General features: G+C 43.3%; 1 protein-coding gene across 1 annotated transcript in view; it reads left to right on the top strand.

Annotated features, from left to right (window-relative positions):
• LOC147624640 (GPI transamidase subunit PIG-U) overlaps window positions 1-19,839 on the top strand; it is an 80,363-nt gene extending 60,524 nt beyond the window's left edge. Inside the window, exons 3-16 of the mRNA XM_086819657.1 lie at window positions 5,227-5,287; window positions 5,546-5,581; window positions 5,660-5,784; window positions 7,216-7,356; window positions 7,445-7,521; window positions 7,782-8,077; window positions 8,202-8,258; window positions 8,364-8,532; window positions 8,621-8,678; window positions 8,777-8,862; window positions 19,034-19,090; window positions 19,216-19,319; window positions 19,465-19,543; window positions 19,630-19,839. Of these exons, the coding sequence (XP_086675783.1) occupies window positions 5,227-5,287; window positions 5,546-5,581; window positions 5,660-5,784; window positions 7,216-7,356; window positions 7,445-7,521; window positions 7,782-8,077; window positions 8,202-8,258; window positions 8,364-8,532; window positions 8,621-8,678; window positions 8,777-8,862; window positions 19,034-19,090; window positions 19,216-19,308 (1,256 nt within the window). The 3' untranslated portion in view covers window positions 19,309-19,319; window positions 19,465-19,543; window positions 19,630-19,839. The remainder of the gene's footprint in view (window positions 1-5,226; window positions 5,288-5,545; window positions 5,582-5,659; window positions 5,785-7,215; window positions 7,357-7,444; window positions 7,522-7,781; window positions 8,078-8,201; window positions 8,259-8,363; window positions 8,533-8,620; window positions 8,679-8,776; window positions 8,863-19,033; window positions 19,091-19,215; window positions 19,320-19,464; window positions 19,544-19,629) is intronic.
• The last annotated feature ends 218 nt before the right edge of the window (window positions 19,840-20,057 follow it).

Raw genomic sequence — 20,057 nt, 5'->3', positions numbered from 1 at the left:
GGCCTTGTACATTACTATTTGGGCATACAGTTTGTGCAGGATAACAGAGGCATTGGGTTGTTGCAATCACGTTATGTTGCTAAACTTCTGGAGAAGTTTAAATTTCAGGATTGCAAGCCTATTAGTACTCCTATGGAGCCTGGGATGAAACTGTCACTACAAGATGACAGTGTTTCCTTTGATGCCACTACATATGCTCAGGCTGTTGGGTGCCTCATTTACTTGTGTAATACAAGGCCAGATATTCAGTATGCAGTCTCTCAGTTGAGCAGATTCATGCACAGCCCACGGTTGTCACATTGGCAAGCTGTGAAGCGTGTATTCCGTTATTTGCAGGGTACCTTGTCTCTTGGGTTGCTTTATCCTGAGGGGGGTGACATGCAGTTACATGCTTACAGTGATTCAGATTGGGCTGGTGATTTTGATACCAGACATTCCACTAGTGGGAATTGTTTCTTCCTTGGCGCTTCATGCATTTCTTGGCTAAGCAAGAAACAGACCACAGTGGCCACTTCATCTTGTGAGGCAGAGTACAGAGCAGCCTACACTACTACTGTTGAGTGTGTTTGGCTGCGTCGTCTTATGACTGATATGGATATTTCAGTGGAGGAGCCTACACCTATCTATACTGATAGTCAGAGTGCCATTGCTGTGGCCAGGAATCCTGTGTTTCATGCTCGCACGAAACACATTGAGATTCACTATCATTTTGTTCGGGAGAGACTCCAGGCAGGAGATATCAGTCTGATCTACTGTCCTACAGATCAGAATGTGGCAGACATCTTCACCAAGGCATTACCACGTCCGAAATTTGAAGCATTCCGCAATGCTTTGAATTTGTTTCCTTTTGGTGGATGATGTACAGTGATCACATATCACTCCAGGGGGGTTTGTTGGGTTTTATGCTGTGTATGCACCCAGAGGAGTGCTAGTGATCATCAGTAGGTTACTGGGGCACTTTTTACTTCAGTTAGTGGAGGTTTTTTTCCCCAGTTTAGTTCATTTTCACTTATATGCAGTCTATAAGTGTTTTGGTCCACCCGGCACATTTATGGCCGGTCATGTGAACACTTATCCTTTAGGGGTCACTATCATGTGGCTTGTACTTCATATTTTTCATTCATTGAGATATCTATAGCAGTCGTGTTCACTCCCTGCTGGTTTTCTATGCTTGTTTTCTTTCTGTAAACCCTAACCCTAACCCTGTTTAGGTCTTCATTACAGCATGGCAGATCTGGAGAGCTAGATGCACGGAGGCTATTGAGGGTGTCCAGATTTTTGGGTCTCAGTGCATTATTACTATATGGGGTGATATCATCCACACTCTTATGGCTACTTGGGCTCGCCCCCTCTTGTTCTGCGCAGGAGAAGCGTGTGATATTTATGCGGGAATGGGACCATGGTATCTTCTTTTCCTTTAGTACCACAGGTCTTACATGGCATCATGATGCTCCTCAGTGGTTGAAATCACCTTACATATTGGGGTGATTCTATTCTCTTCCGGCTTATAGCTGTGATTGTTGTATGTTTTTCTCATACTTAATAGAAGTCTCTTTCTGAAAAAAAAAAAAGCATCAGCCACTAATTCTTCTTTCCAGGTGTATGCATAATTTGGAAATGAAACATGGAAAGAAAATTTGCCCATCTCATATGCTTTTCTGAAATCTTGGTTGTGAGAGGAAATGCCTGAGACTTTGATGATCCGTTTTAACAATAAAATCGGCACCTAATAAGTAGTGCTTCCAGATTTTAAGGGCATGGATCACTGCAAGCATCTCTTAATCATAAACAACATATGTGAGTTTGGCATTTTGCAACCTTCTACCCTCGAAAGCAACGGCATGTCCTTCTTGATTCAAGAGTGCTCCAATGCAGTCTCCACATGCATCACATTCTACCACAAAAGGTTTGGAGAGATTAGGCACAATAAGCACAGGCCCTTGGTGAAAGAGTGCACAGAACGGAAGCAAATAAGCACTAGAGTGTGCTGAGTAGAGAGTGCAAGAGAGAGAGAGATATGGAGCAACTATGCTAAATATACTGAAGCAATACAGTCCCAAGCAAGAGACAGAAGTAGTCTCATAAGTGAGGGAGTAAAAGATAGACAAGGCAAGATGAAAAAGTGAGAGGCCAGCCCACCTATTTATAGGTGGGGAGAGTTGGCAGACTGGAACTACATACGTTGGCCGACTGGGACAAAACCATACAGGAATCCCAGAAAAATATATAAAATTTGGGTGGCCAGCCCACAATCAAGGGCCATGCAAAAGGGACCAAAAGGACACCAGAAATGGGCAGAAACTGGGGATGAATGTGCTAACACCCCCTCTCAGCACTAGATGCTGAACATACTCCGAGAAGCCGAAGAAGTCGTCCTCTGTCAAATACAAAAGAATGCAGCAACAACAGGTACGAGGAAAGCTTGCTGCTCCACAAGCAATCTCCACAGCAACTTAGCTACAAAAGCAACATAACAAGCTGCTAGGTACACTACTTCTCTAGAAGAAAACAACCATGTAGGCTGCGTCGTGCTGCTCCAAATATCGGTGCCAAACCCTAGGATATCATCAATCCTTGGAATCGAAAATTGATTCTTGATGGTTACCTTGTTTAATGCTCTATAGTCAACATACATTCGCAAAGTACTATCCTTTTTTTGGACAAGTAAGACAAGAGAATAGTATGGCGAAGAATGTTGGGTAGATTACACACACATAGAGAAGCAAGTACACAGTCGTGTTAGCTTGTGAGAGGAAAAGGCACGTAACTCAATAATGTTGATTGTACCAAAATGAAAGTACAATAACATGATAAGGTAACACACACTAAGTGGCATAGGGTGTGCTCGTGCGCACAGGGAAAAAACCCCTCCCAAGGAGAGCAAAAAGTGCCTTGGCTATCCTACGGTGTTCACACACAACTGCCTATGACATAGATGTCAACAAACCCCCTTGGAGTGATGATGTAAACATGTACAGGGATGAGTCCAAAGCTTTGCGAAAAACTTAGATCTTTTCACAAGAAATGGCCTTCGTAAATAAATCTGCATGTTATCATGTGTAGACACATATACCAAGCTGATCTCTCCTGTTGAGAGTCTTTCCCTGACATAGTGATAATGCACCTCAATGTGCTTAGTGAGAGCATGTAACACTAGGTTTTTTGCAACTGCCAATGCGCTCTGACTGTCAATGAAAATGAAAGTGGAGGACGACTTTCCAACACCCAAATTAGCCATAAGGCGTCTAAGCTAGACACACTCAATTGTAGCTCTAAAAGTTGCCTTGTACTCAGCTTCACAGCTGGAAGTGGCCACTGTTGGCTGCTTCTTGTTGAGCCATGATATACATGAATCACTAAAACGAAAGCAAAAGTTGCTAGTGGACACTGACGTGTCATAACATCCAGCCCAATCCGAATTTGTAAAGGCATGCAACTCTGAATAAACCCCCTTGGGATAGAACAATCCGAGGTGCTGAGTGCCCTGTACGTAGTGGAAAACCCACTTGACAGAGTGCCAATGCGTAGAGCTTGGGCTATGCATAAACCTCCTCTATTGAGAGACCCCAAATTGAATGTTTGGCCTTGTGTTGCATACATAAATCAAGCAACCAACAGCCTGTTGATATAATGTCTGATTAGTGAGACCTCACAGTTAACCTTGGCAAGGCCAAGGTTATGATATTTTCAACACTCACACTCGGTGGCTTCTAGACTGAGCTTTACATATGCAAGGGATCCGGTAAACATTGTCTCGTCTCATGTTTTTCACTATGCGCCCATCATAACAGGTTCAGCTGACGAGACAGTATGTGGCTTTGGCGATGGCTTCATTCAAAAGCGTGGCTATCTTCACAGACACATGACACATGCCATGACATAGTTGCATTCCATACCCGTACTCATCCGATGTGTACCTTTAGTACTTTCCGTATCACTCCATACGTACCGTACCTCATACGGATAAGGTGTTCGTACCAAATGTAAGGTTCAATGTACAACACTTATTTGGTTCGTTTTTTAAGTATTTTAGTTAGCGGTCATTGCTCAGTAGATAATAGATTAGTTTTCATTTCAGTATTACCATTGTCTTTCATGCTATTTTTGTATGAATGTTAGATATTTCTTATTTTACATACATACACACACATATATATATATATACACACACACACACACACACACACACAGACACACACATATATATATATATGTGTGTGTGTGTGTGACACATATATATAGTAAAAAACGTGAACGTACTTAAAGTACTTATCTTGATGCGTACTTTACGTACTCGTACCGTACATGTACCATACCACACTGTACCTAAAGTACTCAACCACTATGTGCCATGAGGATTGTGATCAGCCAGATCAGTCTCATCGCATGGCCTATCTTTTCAGATGCCCACTGTACTTTTGAGATGTGAGCGAGGTTTCTTTGCCTCTTTAGTTAGGGCCCACTGTCTCGGGTCATTGATTTCCTAGACCAGTGATGTGTACCCAATAGAGCTGCGCAGTTATAGATATCAACTATGCAGAGAGGCCATATTCCACAGGTTACCACCCCATCACTCGGGCATCTCTATAGATAGAAGGATCCAGGTGCAGCGATCTAGATGCTTGAGAACCACTGGTCTGAGGAGATGCTCCACCACCCGACAGCTTCAGGTCAGAGAAATCCTCTAGAGATATAGAAGTGCCCCTCCACAGACAGTGGACGTGGAGAGAATTTATACAATCATAGATGTCGAGGACCCCCTTTGATCCCCTCACATTGTATCATTGTACCACTGGCACTTACATGGGTGTTTTTTCTTTCAGCTCTAGTTGGGTTTTTTAAAACGTTTTTTCCATGATTAAGTCACTTTATGGACACATTGTAACAATTTTTCTCATAGATCCTTGGGACTTTTGTAGACCTTAATAGAACTTTCTTTCTTTTGCAGGAGTATTTTCCTTTCATAGCTGTTTAGGACTGTTTTAGGACTTTTTTAGTCCTTTTTGTCTTACTTTTGATGAGACACCATCAGCTGTGTACTATGTTTTGGTCTCATAGGCCACTTTGGCCTTTCGCAGATGTTAATATCTTTCTTTCTTTCTTCTCTCTCTCTCTCTCTCTCTCTCTCTCTCTCTCTCTCCAACTTTGGCAACTTAAATATTATTTCAATTGTGTTTGAGAGGCTCAACTGAAGCCACTTATCAATTCTCGCTGATGACTGTGCAGGCTCAGCATATCATGGGTCACCATTGCTACTTGCAGTGCTTGGCCCTTTAACAACCAGCAGGTGAGGAACTAACTTTAGTCAACCTTTTGAGCTAAACACAATGCTCTGAGCTTTTTAGAAAGATGATAGTTGTAGAGAACTAAGTTTGTTAGACTATCTTGTAAATGGAAACTAAGTTTATTAGCCTATCTTGTGAAATGGAAACTAAGACAACAGTGACCTTAAAGCCCAAATAAAAAAAGTTTTCCTCCTCCCTGCAAGTTGAATGGCATTTTAAGGATTTTGATGAAATTTTACGTATGATTTTTTTTGGCACAGAGCAAGAGGGCAACCTGCCTTGGAACTCACTTTGAGGTATGTATCTGCCTCTATTCGTTGAGACACTGTTTGATCTCTTTTGTCTAAAATGCTCACAATGATATTGGACTGCAGTTTGCTATGTGTCTGTGCAGATTTCATTGCAGCCTTATTTTTGGCTGGAATTGGAAGACACTTGCAATCTGCTCGCTCGAAGCAGTTCTCATCAATGTGTTTAACTGAGCTTTTACTGATTGCAGGTATGCAATACCTTGAAAGTCTTCTAGTTTGGTGTGAGGCTTGTGAAGCTTTCCCTGTATGACCATGAAAAAAACATATTATTTCTGCATGCCAGAATAGGGAGATGAAGATGATCTAGTGCTTGCAACACATGGAAATTCAACTCGTTTTAAGAGTCCAATTCTCTACCACTTAAGAGGAGTGCATCTCTTTTTGAAAAGGCTGCTTCGTTGGTTTACGCCCCTTGACCATCAACTTTCTGGAAAGAGCTTTGCACTGTGCATTGGGATTTATAATATCAGGATGCCCTCATGCATGGAAGAATAATGGTCCCTTAAGCTACTGAGCTTTCTGTATCTATATACCATTCAGTTCTGACAGAGGATGTTCCAAATCATGCTTCTCAGTTGACCCATGCAAGATTGTAAGGACCACTAATACACACTACTGTGGCAAGGGGAATGTGGTTGGTTGCCACCACTTGGGAGGTTAAGTCAAGCTTGGTAGGCAGTGGACACTCCATTACAACAGTTTCTCGTGAATGCTTTCAAGAGCGTGGTCGGATTGAACTCCCAATGTAACATGCTAACTATGCGGAACTGTGATTAATGATGATTAACACTAAGCAAGAAAGATTAATGCTAATCACATTTGTAATGATGAGTAGAGAGAAGGAGAAGAGAGAGACTCTTTACCTAACCTACTCCTTATGTATATATTGAATGATTGAGTAATTACAATGATTGCAGTGGAATATGAGTGTGTAAATGAACCTTCATTGTCCCCTACACCTTTAGAGGTTGTGTTCCTAGCATGCGATGAGTAGCAACACACTTGCATAGTCTTTTATCAGAACAAGGCAAGATGTGGTCCTTAGGTCAGCTGTTGTTATGTCCCCATAAAATATAACTAGACTGGTAATACTGATGAGGTTAGACTGTTGCTAACCAGTGGCCCAAATATGGACACTTACTAGTATTAGTATGAGGAGTCAGGCATGGCGTTGGCCTAGCCTCAAGCTTGGGGATGCTCACAAGGGGAATTAATGGGTGGCGAGCTAGACAGTGCCTCCACGAAGGTCCATTCAACTATGACTTAGACACAAAAATAGCAAGGCTCATACCTCATTTATGACTTAGTCATGAAAATAGCAAGTCCCTCCAAGAAGATCCCATTCAACTATGACTAGTGGTAGGGCTTGGCTGAGAAGTCAGGCATGGTGTTGGTCTAGCCTCAAGCTCGGGGTTGCTCTTAAGGAGAGCTATAGCTGGGTGATGACCGGTGAGCTAGCCAGCCCCTCCAAGGTCTTATTCAACTATGACTATAAAATGCAAATAGCGAGGTTTGTACCTGCTGCAGGCGTTTTTTGTATGAATGCTGATAGCTGTGCTGTTTTCCAATGTACGTGTTTTATGCAAAAGAACTCTGAAGATGAGTATCTATATTTGCAGATGTGACAAAGCTTGGAGTGGGAGATATAGCAGCAACATTTTATCTGTGGAATCCATTTACAATAGTAAGCTGTGTGGGAGGATGCACCTCGTCTATTGAAAATGCTATGATCATTTTAGCACTTTATGGATCTGTATCAGGTGGGAGATTTTTTATAATGTCATTGTAGATGAAAGTTATTTGTTGTCTGGGGCCAGTAAAGTTGATTAGTGTCAAGGTCTGTTACAGGAAATGTTCCGCTTGCAGCTTTTGGATGGGTGATAGCAACACATTGCTCTCTTTATCCTGCAATTTTACTCATTCCTGTAATAACTTGTTCCTATTCATTCATGCTTTCATTTTCTTAGTTTCATTTTATCGTTAGTCTTAGGCTGGATATAGAACAGTGCCTGCCTGTGGAATGGTGGCGGGGAGGTGGTGAGGTGGGAGAGAGGCAGCCACAATGGGTCCCCATGCTGACCTGCGGTCTTGTTCTGTATCCAGCCTTACTTTGACTTTGCTGTAATATATCTTGTGGTCTGTATCCACATCCATTTCATAGGTTTGTAGTTGCTTTTCTTTACAGATAGCTTTGAACTTGGCTGTTGGAATTGATCATCCGCCAAAGAAGTTGTTTAAAGCGGCGAGCTTGCTCAAGGCTTCCACCATGACTGAATTTGAGAGTAGCCATACACCTGCAGTTGACACAAAGGAAGGAACTCAAGTGTTTGATGGGGGTTCAATGGAAAATTTTCCTTACACCTTTAAAGCCAAAATGCTTAGAGATTTGATCATGTGGTGTATGATATGGTGGGCATATGTTCTAGTCTTGTGCATGATCTCTGTAGGAAGAGCTGGGGGACTTCGAAAGATGTTTTCTGAGTGAGTATGACTTTTGATGTTCTTTTTAGTATCAGTTTGGTTGTAGAATTTTTCAATTAAAAATAGATTATAGGAAACCTTTTGTGCTCATGTGCCACACTTTCTCGGGGTTAAACTTGGACAGGACTTATGGTTTTATTCTAAATGTAGAGGAACTTTCACCGAATCTGGGGGTGTTCTGGTGAGTTTTTGAACCATCATCTGCCAGATTGAGCTCAGCTAAATATATACCTTTAATGCAGTAAAATTTTTATGAGCTGTTTTTTGTCATTCTTTTCTGATGCAGGTATTTCTTTACAGAGGTTTTTGACTTCTTCAGGCCTTTCTTCCTCTTGGTCTTCCATGCCAACGTGTTGTTCATGATCTTACCTCTCACCATCCGACTGCATCACAGGCCCATATTTCTTGCCTTTGTTTTCTGCTCTATCTCAGCCATGTTGAAGTCTTATCCTTCTGTAAGTGACAATTTTTTATTGATTGCAAACACCTCTCTTTTCCTAAGCGCTTCATCACTTATGCGTGGACTCATGTACTGTGTTATAGGTTGGTGACGCTGCTTTGTATATGGGGTTGATGCCCCTTTTCATTAATGAGCTTTCAGGTATCATAGAGCCAAAACGCTGTGCTCATGGCCTTTCCCAACAATAGGAATGTTTTTAACCTTATCAAGCATACCTTGGCCTTCATGTTGGATTACAGGAATGCGCTTCACATTCTTTCTACTAAATGGTTACATTGGTGTAGCACTTCTGAGTCCCGTTATGTACAACCTGTGGATATGGAGGGTAATACTACCGTGCACAGTTTTTGTGTGTTGGTTTCTTTCTTAGCATTTGTCTCTTTCACAATTGTGTTCAAGTTTTCTTTCCAGTATTTAGAGTCGTATAAATCTCAAGTCAGAGAGGACATTCTGTGTATGTGCATGAGTTCTTTGAATGTCTAAACTTCCAATGAGTGCTGTTATGCTACCTTTTTTGCATTTTACTCGTATTAAAGAAGGATTATAAGGCACGTAAGGCACCCAGAGGCTCTATAAACTTTTTGTCAGGACAGACTTGAAAATCACCTGGTGAATAACAAGGTTTGACCTTCCACTCTACTCCTGGGTATTTGTATTTGTACAGAGGTTTGTGTGCGTTTGGTGGGGAGTGGGTACATAGGCCATGCAAACATATAATCGGGGGCAATAATTAGGGCTCTCAATGAGAATCAGTGTCACAACTTATAATTGGGGGTGATAATTAGGGCTCTCAATGAGAATCAGTGTCACGACATTAATAGCTAATCTAGAGGCGATTTTGCGTGCAGTTACGTCTGCACGCAACGGTCACTTTTCACGTTGCCTTATGTGCAGTTACGTCTGCAACCTTTGTGGAGCCAGCCTTTGCCTTGCAGCTCTACTTCCCTTCTTGTCCCTTACTGGCTCTTTATATGCCTAGTCTGTGTTGCAGCCAAGGGGAGAGATTGGTGATTCTAGGATTGCTAATTTGCTTGTTTTAGACAGGCCTTTGGACCCCTACATGGAGTTATTTAGTAGGTACTAGGAGGATGAGAGTTGAGTAACTAAAGGAAAATACAGCTTGTATAACACAAAGAGGAGGGAGGACCAGTAAGACTCTTATGCCAGAGATATTGTGCAGACAACAGAAGAGCCATGGAACAGACAAGGAGAATTAGGATGTATGGGCCCGTCATCAAGCAACAACCAATGTAGAGACATAATAGGATGGGGGCATTAGGAGATTGATGTCAGTAACCTGTCTAGAGCGCAAGTATGGGCCTGCCATCAAGCAACGATGATGTTGAGGCATAATAGGAATCAGGATTGGAAGGGTTTAAGATCAGTAACCTGTGTGGGGCACCCACATGACAACAAAAAACTGCATGGTCCAGACTGCTGACCACAGACGTAGATACAATCACGGTGCATGATTTAAGATGGTTATCAAAATTCTTTTTGTGGTGGTGGGTCGCTTCAGTCATGTAAAGATATGAACTGTATGAATACTTGTCTTCCCTTCTTTTAGCGCACATATAGATGTGATACGTAAAATTGTGAGTCTTCTTTTACACCTGGAAGGTGCTCCTTTTTCTTTAGAACCTTGTGTGTTGTATTTCTGTCACATGTATCGGTCCTCAGATGCATATGTCATGATTTACAGGGTGACATGGGGAGAATGACCATTGTTAGCCCTCATTGAGTGGGGGCATGGTCATGGAGTGAACTGTGAGAGTAATTGTTTGCATAGCGTAGCATAGGTGCAAAGCCAAGAATGGGTTAACGAGTGCCCGGAAGTAACAGACCTATGAGAACGAGCAGGCTGGGAACCAAAGTCCAGCAGAAGTGCGCAAAATCCTGCTGGATGCCATTGGACGCCAGGGGAGGTGCGTGAAGGCTGAAAGCAAGGCGATTTCAGTAGAATGATCAGACCAGTCTGACTGGGGGCAGTTGGGGCAGGCAGTGGGGCAGCCCCAGGCACTAGGGGATCCCCAAAAGCAGCTGGCCATGTGCCCAAAGTGGGTGGCCAGGTGAAGGGTGTGAAAGCCCCCTTAAAAAAAGGGCAAAAGGGTTATTTGTCTCTCATGACTGGTCTTTTATCATGACTTCCGGTCATACAGGCTGACCAGGAGTAGGGGGTGATGTTTGCCTATAAAAAGCCTCCCCCAGCCTGTTCTCACCATTGCATTCATCCTAGTCCCCCTACTAAATAAAAAAGGCAACCCTTCACATTCAAAGGAACCTCAGAAATAGCTGGAAATGCAGCAGTACGTGGTCAAACCTTCAGCAGACGGAATCCGGGGTAGTGACAGACAGATTCAGATGGAAGGTGAGACTGGCTGATGGTCTCCTGGTTTGTTTAGGCATAAGATGAAGTAAACAGCCTTAGTACTTTTTTTAAAAAATGGAAAAGAGACTTCTATTAAGTATGATTTTTTTAAAACAAAAAGGGAGATTTCAGATCAAGTAGGGGAAATGTCAACGAAGCTGGTGCCTCGTGTCAGATGTAGTGAAAAAGATGCCATGATCCTACTCTCTCATGAACTGGCCATGTTTTCTGTCTGCAGCCCTCAAAGATTCCTAAATCCTGGCCATGAACATGTGGATAATATCATAGTTGTCATGGTACGAAAATAGGTATGATACAGTACGGGAATTTTTGGTACGATATGAAATTTTGGGATACCGTACGATAAAATACTGTTTTTTTTTATTAACACTTACAAACTAAGGAGCTTCAAGCTTGAATGTGAGGGAAGGTTTGGGGGGGGGAGTCCACAGGGGAGTCCACAATGCTTGAGGAACCACAACATGGAGATGTGTCTGTCCTAGTTGGATCTCCCAATTGTCTCCAAAAAAGAGCCTGCATGGGTAATGCGATACCAAAGGTCTCCCAATGTAGTGTTTTTGACTAAGGGACCGTCCTTGCACAGATACGGGGAGTGCATCTAGGGTGATAGGTTTAGGGACTCCTCTGTAGATCAAAATGGCCCTGTCCAAATCTTCTCCCTTGTACATAACTTGAGGATATGGCTGTCTAGCCTACCTATACTAGTAGAGATCTCCAAGTGATGTAGCAAGATTCTCTCCTCATCCTACCAATCAAGTGTACACTACCAGTCTACCTTGCCAGATTTTTTAGGTCTCTCAGCAACCCCATATGGAATACTGAGTGGACACGAAAGTTGCAAAGTATTGCGGGATCTTTGTTGTGTAGGATTTTTTTTTTTGGAGCATTTGGAATGTTTTTCTCAAGGTTGGTGGGGGGGGGGGGGGGGGGGGGGGGGGGGGGGGGCTCGTATTGTAGAACCATACGGTACGAATACGTTCGTACTGGTACGAGAAACAACCATGGATAATATCACACCAAATTCTGTAAATGCATTGTGTATCATAAACCAAGGTGCCCTCCATGGCCTCAGTGCATCTAGCCTTCCAAATGTGCGAGGCTATGATGCTAGCAAATGATCTCCCATGTAGTGTCCAATCTGTGTTCTAGTGATACGCAACCTGACTCTAGCATGTCTTGAAGATGGCACCGCCAACCTACTCCCTTGGTATATCTCCTTCATTCCCCTCAAACGTGAGTTGAGGGCACCGGCCGGACCATTGGACCCTCAATGATATCCTGCCCAATACTTCTCTCCAAGCCCCCAAACCATGAGTGATGTGGCCCTTCCACGAAGTCTCCTGTGATCCAGTGGTTGGGTATGGCTGCATCCATCTGCATAAACCTTTGACTATGCCCCTCAAGTGCTATGTGTGAAGTATTCTCTCATCCTCCGTGAGGCTTTTGAGCCTCTTTCAATCCAACACTGTGGGGAAAAGAATCGCCCAAGTAGTCCACTGGATATGCGTGGCTGCCCCAAGAGGCCAACCATATTCATCCAAAATCAAGTCATTCCACACAATGGGTTGCCTGTTAGCCTCCTCAACTAACCACGGAAGAATATGAACCAACAAACTCCTCGTGCAATCCCAAGCTCGCAGAAGAGATATCACCAGAGGTGAAGAAGGTGGTCGGTGCTCTGCATCCGAAAAGATAAACTTTGGTTGTAAATCCAATCACCTCCCCTAATCAAAGTGTACCTCCAAATCTGCTATAGAAAGTCCTTCCAAGGCTCAATGCCATGAATTTTTTTTTAACAACTCAACTAGCTTATAAAGCAAAGCCTTACAATCCTCCCTTTTTCTTAGGCATAATAATGGTATCCCAAGCTACTCTCGCCTTGGTGTGTACAATGCCATCTAATCTAGACCAAAGGAAGTTCCGAATAAGCTGACGAAGCTGACCAATGCATCCCTTATGAAAAACCCAACACGACGTGACAAACCAAGCAGTTGTCGCCAGGCGGCACTCGGTTAGCTACTAGGGCTCTAGAGGCCAGATCAAGCTTCCTGCCACTCCAATGTTGAAGTTTGCTTTTAATGCTTATGAGCACAGGAGCAAATTGTTGTGCAGGCGAGATGTCAATGCCAACCTGACAGCCAAGGTATCTGGCAGTGCATCCTCTCTCAATCCAAGTAAACCACACATCCAAACCCCAATCTGCCTACAAAGAGTCAATAATCCAAAACCCCACTGATTTGTGCCAATTGATGGTGGCGCTTGCTGCCAAACAAAACATCTTCAAAGCAGTGTGGAAAGCACAGAGGCATGTCTATGAGGCCTCCAAAAACATAGTATCATCTACTAACTCTGAGTCCAGTAACTCTTCCTTTGTGCGAAGAGGCAGCCTGAGGCCCGAAACTCCTGGGGTAACCCTAAAAACCTGCTCACAGCCTCCGCGGACCGCTACTATAAGGAAAAGTAGTGGAGCTAAGGGGCATCCCTGCCTCACGGAATGGGAGATCTGAAAGCGCTCACCATGCCCCCGTGGGCCAAAACTGTGCTATGGACCACCCTATACATGCAAGAGACCTCTCTAGTCCACTCATGGGAGAAACCCATCCATGCCATTGTGCCTTCCAACACTCTGTCATAAGCTTTTTCAAAGTCCAGCAAGAGAATGGCAAGGGGTTGTTGGCTAGATTTAGCCCACTCCACAACTTCCCAAAATGAGAAGATATTATCAAAAATACTAGTTCCTTGGAGGAAGCCATTCTGTGTATCATGAATAACCCTCTGTAAAACAGGCTGAAGCCTCATACTTACTGCCTTCGCTAAGATTTTGTAAGTAGATCCAAGCAGAGTTATGGGCCTTCACTACCCAATATTGGTCTTGTCCCCTCCTTTCGGGACAAGGTGGATAAGACCCTATATGAGAAAAGGAGGCATCATACCAATATGCCACATCTCTTGTAGAGCAATAGTAAGATCATCACCAATGTAATCCCAAAACTGCAAAAAGAAGGACGGAGAGAGACCATCATCCCCTTGGGCATTTGCCTTTCGAGAGGGCCTGCAAAGCATGTCTTAGTTCATCCTTCGAAAAGGGGGTATCCAAAGAAGCGCACATATTATCATGTGTTCTCAGTCTTTTTGTTGTGCAATATCTCTATCAAAAGAGTTGGCCTCTGCAAAGAGCGAAATCTAATAAAAATCTGAGGCAATACTCCTAGCTCAGTGTGAAATTCTCCCTGTGAATCCTGCAAGCATCTCAAACTCTCCCTACTGCGCATAGGTCCATGCGTTGAGAAAAACGGTTTGTTGCATTTGCCACCCATTTGTGTCCAAAATGCATGATTAGCATGAAATGCGAACTCAGCCCACCTATCCATGGCCTCCTGTAACTCAGCTGAGTCAGCTCTAACAGTAGACAAGAGATTTGGGATCCAAGGGGGCTCAGGATGCTTCTCGTGTTCCCTCTTAAAGCACAGGCAACCTGCATTAGATAGCTCGCTCCTTGTCCATAGCCTCTTCTTTCTTGGCCAAAGCAACAAATTGATAGTGCTGGCCAGTCCTCTCCAAGGCCAAGGCAAGTCTCTCTCGGGGGTTAGGATCATCACAAAGCTTGCAAATCTCTCTTACCTCCAATGAGGTCTCTGCATCCAGATAGAGAGAGTATGGGATGCGAACACAAGGTGAACCCTTCTGTCTCCCAAGTTCCCTGAGGCACAAAACAACCAGGCAGTGATCTGATTTGGTAGTAAATTAACTCTCTAGGTGGAGGAATTTATCCCAAAGAGTTTTGTGAACTTAACTGCACTGCAAATAATGACCATTGTTCTTTTTTGGACGTTAAGATTTCTCAATCTTGTGTTGGTTTAGATGTAAATATATATGATAAATGTTTACAACCCGAGTATTCCAACTTAAATATCATATGAATGCCTCACTTCACTTCTAACATTTCTAAAATAACTAAATATGGTGTTGTCTCTTCTCAGTTATTCAAATTCTCTCGTATTTGTTCAAACAAGTTTGCTTTTATTACTTGAGTTTGCCAACTGATCAATTTTCTTGTGCAAAAGGATTATTGTTTTAAAAAGGTTTTAAGCAAAGTTTGTTGCTTTTTGAATGAAGTAGATATATCTTTTTGAATTTTGCTTTTGGATATTAAGATTATAAATAATAAGTTCCATTTTCTGTTTAGATCATTTTAGCTCTTAGTTTGTTATTTATCATTGTTTGTAGTCTTGCTTCATTGCTTTAATAGGGAAGTGATTTGTTTTTGCTAGTCTAGTTGTAAGTGCTAGCCTTCATCATGGCTGCGTCTACCCTTCACCTCCGGAGAAGTGATAGAAACTCAGCTCGTTGGTCTCTGTATAAAAATTGTCCTCTTGGTTAGGGGAAAAAAAATTATATGAAAACGTGCACCTACTCTGGGGCGCTGATGACGTGAGTAGGGATGTCGTAGCACCTAGTCCATGCTATGCATGATGAAGTTGATGATCTTATACTAAATGATTGGACAATCTTTGAGGTAAAGTTCGCACTTTTTGTATTCTTGTCTTTACTTGTTTTATTTTAGTGAACTAGTCATTTAAAGTTTGTTTTTGCTAATTAGTTATTAAAAAATTGTTTAGCTAGTTTGTTAGAAATTCTTTTGTTGTGGTTCAATAAAGAATTTGTGTGTATGTGGACGGGTGTGATTTAGTTATGTTTTTGTCTATTTTTGCAAGTTATTATTACTATTATTATTATTTTTTTCTCGGGTGTCTCTATTAAGCCTTAAAAAAAAAACCTAAATTTGGTTTGTTTTTGGTGATTCTCTTCTATTATTCGTAAGTTCAGATTCATCTGGCCTTATGACGGTATATATATCTGATTTGGTAGTACCATGCAAGATGGCAATAGACCCTCCTCTATCCAGGCCCCAATCATCCACATAAAACCTATCCAACCATGCAAAGATGCATCCATTCCTGCTTCTACAGTTATGCCATGAGTAAGAAATCACCCTCTGTCATGAGTAATAATAGAACCTCCTCTATCCAGGCCCCAATCATCCACATAAAACCTATCCAACCATGCAAAGATGCATCCATTCCTGCTTCTACAGTTATGCCATGAGTAAGAAATCACCCTCTGTCGTCCAACAATCCCTACCATAGAAGGAGAGCATGAATCTCTTCAAGGAGGCTCTCTCCACAGGGTGTGTTCTACCCTCACGTCCACTCTTTTTGTCAAAAGGCTGCTCAACCATGTTGAAGTCTCCTAACTTGGGGGAGCAATTTTGTGATGGTGTCCCAGATGGCCACCCTCTCTCCTTGCACATTAGGCGCATAGATATTCAAGATACCCAACTTCTGTCCCTCCTGCAAAACCATAATCCACTGTACTCTTGCAAGTATGAAACCACCATGACCAATAACATGAGGCAAAAGTGATGTTGACACTGAGATGCATACCCAACCTTTTTTGGTCCCCACCAAAAAGTGTGTCCAGAAAGAATCTTACCATTTTTACCACGCTGAAGCATATCCAATTTGTGCTCTTGCTAGAGCAACACATCCATAGGTCCACCTGTAATTGCAGGGTGGAGCTGATCCTCAACAAGGTGCTTCCTACTGCAGGTGGGAAGCCTCCCTAGACCCTACACATTCCATGAGACAAACCTTATGGTAAAGAAGTGGTTTTGCCTCCGGACCTGAGCAACCGCTTGGCGAAGTTAAACCCCATAATGCTGGAGGAGGGGGTAATTCTTGGAGCAAAGTCCAATGTCAACATGTTCACTTTGTTTTGGACTCTGCACAGTCTCTACATACATGCACAATGTGGGTGCCTTGCAAGGCATTGTAGCATATATCCTGCTGTCATTCTGCAAGGCCTCATAAGATGGCAGGGTGTCATGTGCATCCATACCAAGTACATCTTGCATATTGTCCGTCCCAAGCAAGGAGGACTCAACAAAGTCATTCTGCCCTGATGCAACATCCTTTTGCGAGGATGATTTTGCAAACTCATCCCTCTGACCCAATACATGATTGCTCTATACATTGTCTTTGGGAGAGGCATCATCCTTGGGTGCCCCTTTTTCTTTTTAGCGTCAAGAACGGATTACTCTTAAACAGGGTTCATGGCTAATCCCCTCCGGTTGGGCGAATCATCCATGTTTCACAAGATGAGTTGCAACCCTCTTTTGCCAAAATTGAGAGACTCCAAGATGACGCTCATTAGAGAAATCTTTGGTTTCCACCCCTCTCGTATCGAACAAGCCCATGAGTGGAGTGGGTACTAGTGGCGTTGCGCTCCGATTTCGTGCTCCATTTTAAAGATGTAAGGCTACTTGGGAGAGGATTCTTTCAAGTAGACTTTGATGTGGCGGAGGTAGCCTTGGAAGTGCTCAAGGGCAGGCCTTTTTTTTCCAGAAACAAGATCCTTCTATTAGTTAACAAAAAACAGCCTCAAAAGGCTAAATACAAACTCGCCTCCGTGTATGGAGCGAGGATCAAAGAACAAAAAAGGGGGGAGGATGCTCTTCTCCTCCGGGCGCTCTATGAGGAGAAGGCTAAGGGTGGGGGAGGGAATAACCACACATGTGGTCTGTGGTGCCAAGTGGGCTCACCACCACTATCTGTGAGAAAAGGACCGGGTCGCCAGAACCTCAGGAAGGCTTCCCGACGCTTCCGCATATGGTCAGAACCACCTTGAAGCTTCCCCCACTGTCCGCAGAGGGTATGAATGATGTTGATCCAGATGCTCCTGATGGACTCCGTAGGCAGAGTGTGGGTGCCTTAGATGGCTACGCTGCATTGAGCTCTCCAGATGTGCCTTGCGGCAATGCTGCCACAAATCTCCCATCTCTGGCTCAAACAATGCGATCTCGCTCAGATTTCTGGAAGAGGCTTTGGGACAGTTTTTGACCTCGGAAGATCACCCTCTTTTTGTGGTTGCTAGCATATAGGGGTGGTTGCCACATGGTTGGCCGTTGCAGTAGATCAGCCCCCAGGAGTCTCAGTCCCATTGTCTTTAGGATTGCCCAAAGGCTCAGCATGTTTGGCAGTGGATTCTCTGCGTCTTCACTATGGACAGGGCCTCTTCCCATACTATTACATGGTGCACTCTCGCTTGGGCCACTGAGGCCAAGATTGTCATGGCTTATGAGGAGGAAGGTGGTGGGCTAGCCCTTCAGGTTTCTCACCTTCACATCTCGATAGTGCCAGTCCCAGCCCCATCTACTAGTTACTGGATGCTCAAGGGCAGTCCTTTGGGCCCAAGGAAGATTTTCTTCCTAACCCTACATCAACTACTTTGACCCTGTCGAAGAAGATCGGAACCGTTACCCTATTACACTCAGATTCCCAGGTCTCCCTCATTGTTGGAGGCCATTGGGGCAGCCTTTGGACCGGTCTTGCAGGTGCCCACCATCCTTGCTTTTCCCACTTCTGCTGCCCAGGTAGTCACTGCCTTGGGTGACACTGTTCCCAAGGTTATGATGTTGGCTCGTGATGATGAGTCCTTTGAGAATTTTGTACTATAGCCGGGACTTTATGGTCCCTTGAAGCAACGTATGGAGACATCAGGTAGACCTGACCAGTGCCAGTCTATCACCAGATGGGCCACTTTGTGTGGGATTGCCCTAGGGCTAGGGATCGTAGGTGGTGGCGCAAACGCACTCCTCAAGCAACACAGCCTAAAGCTCTACCTCGCCTTTCGCTAGGAGTGGCGGGTAGCCGTTGTACTTGTCATTCTCATATCCAGCAAAAGAGGGGAATGTTCAATTGGGGGGGGGGGGGGGGGGGTGTGTTGAGACCGTTGAGACCTATGGCTATATTGTGTCATGCATGGATATTACAATTCCATTGCTGTGTGTTTGAGTTTTAATTGTATTTAGTGGAATTGCTTCTGTTACTCTCTGACAATTTCTGATTCGAATTGATTCAAATGGAAGAGGTTAAAAAGAACAGTGGAATCAAGTGATTAGTCTGAATGCTCTTACGTCCATCGATAGAGAAATATGTGTGTTAGGAACCAGGCTCTACCTCGTGCTTTACTTAGTTGTGCCCAGTAAAAAGTTTTGCCTCATCATGTGTGGCAATGTTTCCAGTTCTCAGCGCCTACTTATTTGCAGGGGACAGGGAATGCAAACTTTTATTTTGCCATGGCTCTTACTTACGCATGCATTCAGGTAAGTTCAGATCCATTTATTACTGGCATGATCCTTTGATGACGGAATCGTCATCTTCTCTAAATGGAAATGACAGCAATGTTGGCTATAAGGAGGTACTGACTCATCTTTTACTGGTTCCACAGTTGATCCTGATCGTAGAAAGTGTGAGTACAGTCTTATTATTTGATAGAAACCTACGCAAGCTCAAAGGTCTCAATGCCCAGAGAGTGTCATAGAAGACAATAAGGTATGCTTTTTTGCGTTACTCCATATTTGCGATATTGATCTGGTAGCTGGCAAGAGAGCTTTTTTTAAATTAATCTGATTATATCTATTTTGCATTTATAAGGGGCCTTAAATGATGTACAGTCGGCTATTTTGATTGATTTCAGAGCAACAACTGTGTCGCCATTATATTTGAGCTTTGCAGCTTTTAAGATAGGAACAGGAAATCGTGCAGTGATCCCTTAGGTGAACTGAACTTATGAAGTGTCTTCCTAATCCATCATTAACACACCAGTAAACTGTTCTTAACTCTGGTGTTTACTATTCTTCAGGGGTCCTCTGATATGGTACAAAGCAATGGTGTATGATCATGCAGTGTCAGCTGCGTATCCATAGCTTGTGCTGCACCATTCCGCCTGAAAGTTCAGCAGATGTTAAAGGACTAATAGAGTGAGAGTCTCAGGAGCATAGGAGTTCATGAAGGAAGACAACATTCACACACATAGAACTGACTCTTGCATTGAGAAGTGAAAAACTTATGCCTCTTGGATGGTCACAGACAACATTCACACACATAGAACTGACTCTTGCATTGAGAAGTGAAAAACTTATGCCTCTTGGATGGTCACCTTGTCATAGGTTCCATGTGTAAGTCTTATACAAGGCATAAACATCGATTTCTTGGACCAAAAAAGCACATTTACAAATGTTTAAGGAAGAATGTGTAAAACTCGTTCCATTTTTGCAGCGATTAATGGTT

This window comes from Cibotium barometz, chromosome 25 (assembly GCF_041138505.1).
Source record: "Cibotium barometz isolate CiBa-2024 chromosome 25, ASM4113850v1, whole genome shotgun sequence".
Taxonomy (NCBI): domain Eukaryota; kingdom Viridiplantae; phylum Streptophyta; class Polypodiopsida; order Cyatheales; family Cibotiaceae; genus Cibotium; species Cibotium barometz.
Note: the sequence above shows the minus strand (reverse complement) of the source record. Positions and strands in the feature narration are given on the sequence as shown.